The 7,824-nt window shown below is 37.4% G+C and overlaps 2 protein-coding genes across 2 annotated transcripts; one reads left to right on the top strand and one right to left on the bottom strand.

Moving 5' to 3' along the window:
* Nucleotides 1-212: 212 nt before the first annotated feature.
* Nucleotides 213-2,794, top strand: LOC141649001 (uncharacterized). Its single transcript, XM_074457704.1, has 4 exons — nt 213-752; nt 1,148-1,451; nt 2,094-2,531; nt 2,646-2,794. Exons 1-4 carry the CDS (start codon nt 213-215, stop codon nt 2,792-2,794), a joined length of 1,431 nt encoding a protein of 476 aa, XP_074313805.1.
* A 3,067-nt stretch (nt 2,795-5,861) lies between these two features.
* LOC141646062 (glucan endo-1,3-beta-glucosidase-like) lies at nt 5,862-7,132 on the bottom strand. Its single transcript, XM_074454147.1, has 2 exons — nt 7,047-7,132; nt 5,862-6,792 (listed from the first exon to the last, which is right to left on the bottom strand). The coding sequence occupies exon 2, from the start codon at nt 6,774-6,776 to the stop codon at nt 6,054-6,056; it is 723 nt and encodes a 240-aa protein (XP_074310248.1). The 5' UTR covers nt 6,777-6,792; nt 7,047-7,132; the 3' UTR covers nt 5,862-6,053.
* Nucleotides 7,133-7,824: the final 692 nt, after the last annotated feature.

The following is a 7,824-nucleotide window of genomic DNA, read 5'->3' as shown; positions in this document are numbered from 1 at the left end:
TCATATAGTTTTCTCTTGTTTCTTGTCTTAGAACAAGAGGGAAATTTGGTGCATTATCCTACGGAAGATTTCTTGTAACCCAAAGGCGTAATAGGGTAGAAATATTTCTAAGGAAAACGATATATTTCGTGTTCATCAAGTTATCCAAGTTCGATTTGTCAAACACCCTATAAAATTACAACATTCTTAGAAAGTATTTACTGTTTTTGACAATGTCGAATGTTAAGCAAATGACATCCAAGTTTGGAAAACTTGAGAAATTTGAAGGGGTTGATTTTAGGAGATGGCAAAAGAAAATGCATTTCCTACTCACCACCCTCAAGGTTGTGTATGTCCTAAGTAACCCAATGCCGGAGCATCGAGATGATGAAACAGTGGAGGAAGCCCGCAATCGTCTCAAGTGGGAAAATGATGATTACATTTGTCGGGGACACATTCTAAATGGTATGTCTGATTCTTTATTTGATGTCTATCAAAATTATGAGTCGGCAAAGGAACTTTGGAATGAATTAGAGTCTAAATACATGGCCAAAGATGCTTCTAGTAAGAAGTTTCTTGTAGGCAATTTCATGAACTATAAGATGACGGACTCAAGGCCGGTAATGGAGCAATATAATGAATTGCGACAATTTGCCCAACACAAGATGGAAATGGATGAGTCCATTTCGGTGTCAAGTATAATTGACAAATTGCCTCCTTCTTGGAAGGATTTCAAGTATATGCTCAAGCATAAGAAAGAGGAGTTGTCTATTGTACAACTAGGGGGCACTTGCGCATAGAGGAGTCTCTTAGAGCACAAGAGGGTACTAAGGGCAAGAGCAAGGAAACTATGGAACAATCTTCAATCAATATGATGGAAGTGGGTGAAAGTTATAAGGGATTCAAGGGGAAAAAACGCCCCATGCCTAACACTAATGATGACACTAACAAGTAACCAAAGGGTGCTTGTTGGATATGTGGTAAGACCGGTCATTTCAAAAATGATTGTCGGTTGAAGAAGACCAAGAAGGGTTCTAATTACAAGAACAAATCCGGGCAAGTGTCTAAGGACAAAGGCCCTCCTACTCATCAAGGTCAGAATTTTGACAATGGTATTAAGCATATTGTAAATTATATACCACTAATTTCTGAGGCATTCTATGTGCAGGATGATGAGATTGCATGGTGGATTGATTCGGGTGCTACAAAGCATGTGTGCAAGGATCGTAGATGGTTCAAGACTTATGAACCGGTTAATGATGGTTCAGTTCTTTATATGGGCAGCGAATCAACAACTCCAATACTTGGTCGTGGTGTAGTAGTGTTAATATTTAGTTCCGGGAAATCTATTCATCTTTATGATGTTCTTCATGTACCCGGAATAAGGAAAAACTTAGTTTCCGGCGGTCTCTTGTCAAAGTATGGTTATAGGCAAGTGTTTGAGTCGGATAAATATGTAATAAGCAAATGTGGTACATTTGTAGGATTTGGATATTTATGTAATCGGATGTTTATGTTAAATATTATGAATAAAATGCATGATGTTACTTCTAATTTCATGGTTTGTCATAATGAAAATGTTCCATACCTTTGGCATGCTAGACTTGGACATGTTCACTTTAAAAGGATGATTAATATGTCTAAACTTGGTTTAATTCCACCTTTTGATTCTAATGTTCAAAAGTGTAAAACTTGCATGATGAATAAAATTACAAGACAACCTTTTAAGACTATTCATAGTTGTTCACTTGTCTTGGATTTAATTCATAGTGATTTGTGTGATTTTAAATCTTCACCATCTTTAGGGAATAAAAACTATGTTGTAACTTTCATAGATGATTATTCCAGATTTTGTTATATATATTTTTTGTCAACTAAAGATGAGGCCCTTGAAAAGTTTAAAATATTTAAAAGTGAGGTAGAATTATAATAATCTATTATGATTAAAAGATTGCGCACCGATCGAGGTGGAGAGTATTATGATCCTATGTTCTTTAATTCATGTGGCGTTGTTCATGAGGTTACTCCACCATATACACCACAATTAAATGGTGTAGCGGAGAGGAAAAATCGTACTTTAAAGGAGATGGTTAATTCTATGTTATCCTACTCAGGTTTGAGTGATGGTTTTTGGGGTGAAGCTATGTTAACAGCTTGTTATTTATTAAATAGAGTTCCTAACAAAAGGAACAATAATATAACCCCATATGAACTTTGGTACAAGAAGACATCAAACTTGAACTATATTCGAGTTTGGGGATGTCGAGCGGTAGTAAGATTACCGGAACCCAAAATTAGGACATTGGGTGAAAAAGCCATTGAATGCATCTTTATAGGATATGCTATGCATTGCAAGGCATATAGGTTCTATGTTATAGAATCTAATAGATCAATTGCGGTAAACACCGTAATTGAATCTAGAGATGCAATATTTGATGAAAATAGATTTTCTTCATTACCAAGACCAAAGGACATTGTTTCATTAAATAATGGAACAAATGAGGAAAACAAAAATGCTGAACCTCAAGATAAGTCACCCGAACTCCGTAGAGGTACAAGGATTAGGAAAATAAAGTCTTTTGGTCCGGATTTTCAAACCCATTTGGTAGAAGGATCATGAGAGGAGATAAGATGTCAATATGAGTATTGCTACCATGTTGATGAAGATCCTAAGACATTTGGTGAGGCTATAAAGTCTCAAGATGTTGCCTTTTGGAAGGAAGTCATAAATGATGAGATGGATTCCATCATGGAAAATAGTACTTGGGTCCTAACGGATCTACCTCATGGATGCAAACCTTTGGGCTGCAAATGAATCTTTAAAAAGAAGATGAAATTCGATGGCTCAATCGACAAGTTCAAAACAAGGTTGGTAATCCAAGGTTTTAGACAAAAGGAAGGTATTGATTACTTTGATACCTATGCTCCGGTTGCTCGAATTTCTACTATTAGATTATTGATTGCACTAGCGGCAATTAATAATTTAGTGATCCATCAAATGGATGTTAAGACCGCATTCTTAAATGGGGACTTAGATGAGGAAATATATATGAGACAACCGGAAGGGTTTGTTATGCCGGTAAATGAACATAAGGTGTGTAAGCTTGCTAAATCCTTATATGGACTCAAACAAGTTCCTAAGCAATGGCATAATAAATTTGATGAAGTGGTTTTGTCAAATGGTTATAAGTTAAACCAATCCGACAAGTGTGTATATAGTAAATTTGATGATGCCGGAAATGGTGTTATAATGTGTCTATATGTTGATGATATGTTGATATTGGGTGCCGACCAAAATCAAGTAGACCTCACAAATGCCTTTTTATCATCAAGTTTCGAAATGAAAGACATGGGGGAGGCGGATGTTATACTAGGTATAAAGATTATAAGGAAGAACAAAGGAATTTCATTATCTCAATCTCATTACATTGAGAAGGTACTTAAAATATTTAAGATGATAACTGTTCTCCGGTTAGTACCCCTATGGATCCAAGAGTGAAACTTATGCCCAATACGGGTGATGCTATTTCACAACTTGAGTACTCACAAGTAATTGGATGTTTAATGTATGCAATGACGAGTACAAGACCGGATATTGCTTATGCAGTAGGAAGATTAAGTAGATACACAATTAACCCAAGTACTCATCATTGGGTGGCGGTTAAACGTGTATTGCAATACTTAAAGAAAACCATGAACTATGGGTTGACATATATGGGACATCCATCGGTAACAGAAGGATATTTCGGATGCAAGTTGGATCTCCAATGTGGAAGATCATTCTTCTACAAGTGGATGGGTATTCTTGCTTGGTGGAGGCGCCATTTCGTGGGCTTCTAAAAAGCAAACTTGCATTACAAGTTCGACAATGGAGTCGGAATTCATAGCCTTGGCTTCAGCCGGAAAAGAGGCGGAGTGGTTACGAAATTTAATTCATGAGATTCCGTTGTGGCTTAAACCTATATCACCAATCGCTATTCTATGTGATAATGAACCTACTTTGGCTAAGACATATAGCCAAGTATATAATGCTAACTCGCGACACCTAGGCGTTAGACATAGCGCGATACGAGAGTTGATCACTCAAGGGGTGATATCGGTGAGTTTCGTGAGATCTCAACAAAATCTAACTGATCATTTAACCAAGCGATTAGCTAGGGACTTGGTGTACAAGTCAATGATCGGGATGGGTTTAAAGCCATTTTAACTTATGGTGGTAGGACACCCAATTTCCCTCTAATATGACATTAGAGGTAGAATTCAATGTGGAAAGCCTATTATTTTAAGTTGAAGCACAAGTTTAGATAATCCCGAAGGTATGTGCTTAGACCTACATGATATGTTAGGATGAAGTTTATCTTCTTAATGGATCTTTTGAAAAATTGCTTTTGTAGGAGCATGAAGAAAAGAGTCTACCTATGTGAGTGTGAAGTTGGCCGCTTCAAGAAACTCGGGCTTGGCTTTTAAGCACTCATGAATGGATAGGGACACTAGGCCGTGTAATATAGTGTCGGTTAATAAGCTTATGAAGTTGTAATAAATTTATATGTGTTTTATCTTCATGTATTCAAATGACTTTGAAGGGTTCAATCCATTGTGACACCCCGATACTCGAATACAGAATGTATAATTCACTAAGATGAAAATTCAATCTTCGTGACATTTTCGTTTTATGTATAAATTTGGTTTGGTTTGGTTTGTTGTTTTGAATCAAGGATTGCATTTAAATGGGGGAGGAATGTTGGCGATTTAAGTTAATCACGATATCATTTGAATGCAATCGGGATTTGGCCAAAAATCGTAGCAAGTTTGACTGTTATAATATGAGTTAGGGAGTGTGGAGTACACGCTCATATAAACGAGTTTGAATTTGCAATTTTAAAGAATAAGTTACAATGCAAATTAGTCGATTTTATCGTAGCTCGAAAATGAAAAATAGGCTAACCCCGATCAGGGTTGATGATGCATAACCAAATTTTATTTACGTAAATTGGGAAAGCTACGTCCCCGATCGGGGACACTAACCCCGATCAGGTGAGTGATGTTTATCGGGTTTTATAAACTGTGTTGCATTGTTTCATACTTGTCTTTATGTTCCATTTGGATGATAACTACCTTTCTCCTTTTGAATGCATTGTACTAGTATATATATACACAAGAGATGCATGAGGAAAGCTTAGAGAAAATAATAAAACAAATTTTATTATTTAGATTTTTGCATAACAAACAAATAAAAAACTTCATATAGTTTTCTCTTGTTTCTTGCCTTAGAACAAGAGGAAAATTTGGTGCATTATCCTACGGAAGATTTCTTGTAACCCAAAGGCATAATAGGATAGAAATACTTTCTAAGGAAAGCAATATATTTCGTTTCGTGATCATCAAGTTATCCAAGTTCGATTTGTCAAACACCCTATAAAACTACAACATATACTAGGGGACACGAATTATTTTGTATGGGACAAACAATTATGCTGAAAGCATATTGCCATATTGGTAGTAATTAAACTAATTTTTACTAATATGCCTTGGTCTTAAAGGGAGTCAACTGACGGGACCAATAGGCTCTTTCTTAATCGGACCATAGCTTGAATTTAAAGGCCTGATAAAGTGATAATCTTGATTTCGGAAGTCTTGACTCTAGTACTATGACTTTTCAGTCCTGCTTGTTAGGCTTTGGACTTTGGAGCACTTGGAAAATCCTTTGTTGCTGTGGAATATGGGGTAATTGCAGTATTTATATGATAACTTCTTGAGTCGTAAGAGAATTAAGGACTTGATGTGTAGACTCGATAGCGATGACCCATTGAACACGGTCTGTCTGCCACACAAATGCACGCACAGTCGCACAGGCAATGCATTATTAGATCCATGTTATTTCGACACTTTACTTTGGTTGCGTGTCGCATGTCAGACACTCCGCCTTTCTAACACGACAAGACACCCCGACACTTCATTTTATTCCAATAACATGACTTTATATGATAACTATTTAATTAAGTATTCCGTATAGTTATTATTGTTGTAAGTTTATAATACATTAAATGGTACATAATATAAGATTATTCTCTGGCTTATAGATTCAACTGGCCATACTTAGGTTGCTGGGCTGGGGTGAAAATCCCAAAATGCTGCTCAGTGGGCGCACCTTGTTTGTTATCCTCATCAAACATCTCAAACAAGTAGGTCTCAAGCCCTTGCCCTGGTTTCAGTGGAGTCCCCTGCTTCACATGACCAATCAGGTTCTTATAGTAGGTCCCAGCGTTATCTACAGTTGCAGCATCTCCACCCGCTGATGGCCACCCGCTCTCCGACACCACGATCACGGTGTTAGGTGCACCGGCCTTTGCTAAGGCCGCATACACTGAATCCACTAGTGCATCAAACAGGTTTTGGTACTGTAGCTTATTGTTAGTGTCAGTAACTACAGTCCCTGGGGCAGTAAATAATGCATAGTTTAAGCTGATACTTTGCTCATTTCCTGTGTAGGAAAAGTAAGGGTAAACATTGAGTAAAAGAGGGGATCCGTTGCTAGTAAGGAAGTTGATTATTGGGGTCATGTATGATGTGTCACTAAACACGCCATTAGATGGGGGGAATGAGTTTGTTATTAAGGACGAGTCTATGGCGGTAGAGACCTTAATTTGGCCCCCAGCATTGACTGAATTCAACGCATTAAGGATATTCTGCATTGCTGGTAGGACCTGAGGGGCCGCGGCATCTGATGGGTGGACTTCGTTCCCTACTGCAATGTAGCGAATAAAGGTAAGTTGTCGCCGCCTTTCCCTCCATAGCATACTCCAATTTGTGCCTCTGCAAGACAACATCATATGTTTAGGACAGCTTGTGAAGCTTTGTTGTACTTTTTCAAATCCAAGTTTTTCAGCATTTATACTGTGAAAAAGACGACTTCATATTGGTTTAATGTGAGACTAACTCATTTTTTAAACCCGTTGCTAACTTAACATTAACTAACCAACTAAATTTCGCATAGGCCAGCCTTGTGATAATACTATCAGTAGAGCTTAAATATAGAGACAAAACGACAGTAATCGACTGAGATATACCTGTTGAATGCAGGGCGAGAAGTAACAGGGCCATGAACAGCAGCGGCGTGATGGAGACCATGAGGTTTGTGCTGGGAATCGTCATTGCAAATTTGAGCTTGTAAGTTTCTATGACGTGTTTGATTGTTTGAAGTTCATATTCATTCACGCTGTTCTTATATAGAGAGGTTAGTGAAGTAGTGAACCATGTTCAGACAGTAGAGAAACTTGAAAGATTACCAACATTAGTTGCCTGGTCAATAATTCTCTCTCTCTCTCTCTCTCTCTCTCTCTCTCTCTCTTTGGATTTTAATGAATTCTTCCACATTAATAGACAAGTTAAGCAACAAGCCAGTGACAGTCACATTTAACAAATTGTGCCTAATTAATTTGGAACTAGTTAATGTTCATTGAAAAGTCCACATTGGAATGATATGTGGAAGTCTGGAAGTTGCAGTTGTTTCTATACCAAGCGCGATTTACGCTAATTGAAATGGAAATCCTGTAGAATAATCTAACTCAGCTGGATCCGATCATGAACTGTATTTGCTTTGATGTTTTTATCGGTTCACACCTTCGTTGTTAAACATGAACTTTAGGCATTGTTTGGATAAAGATAGATGATCGATCTTCTTTGTTTTCTTTCAGTACGTATCTTCTGCAATTATGTATTTGGTTTTGCTCATCTTAATTATCTATCCTCATTTCTTTAAGGATCATCTTCAGTGTTGCAAGTTCTCATTTGTGACGGGCTCTTTTTTCGTCACAATTTACGACCGTCACAAGAAAGACCAACTGC

Source organism: Silene latifolia, chromosome 3 (assembly GCF_048544455.1).
Source record: "Silene latifolia isolate original U9 population chromosome 3, ASM4854445v1, whole genome shotgun sequence".
Lineage (NCBI taxonomy): Eukaryota > Viridiplantae > Streptophyta > Magnoliopsida > Caryophyllales > Caryophyllaceae > Silene > Silene latifolia.
This window is presented reverse-complemented; position numbering and strand designations above follow the sequence as displayed.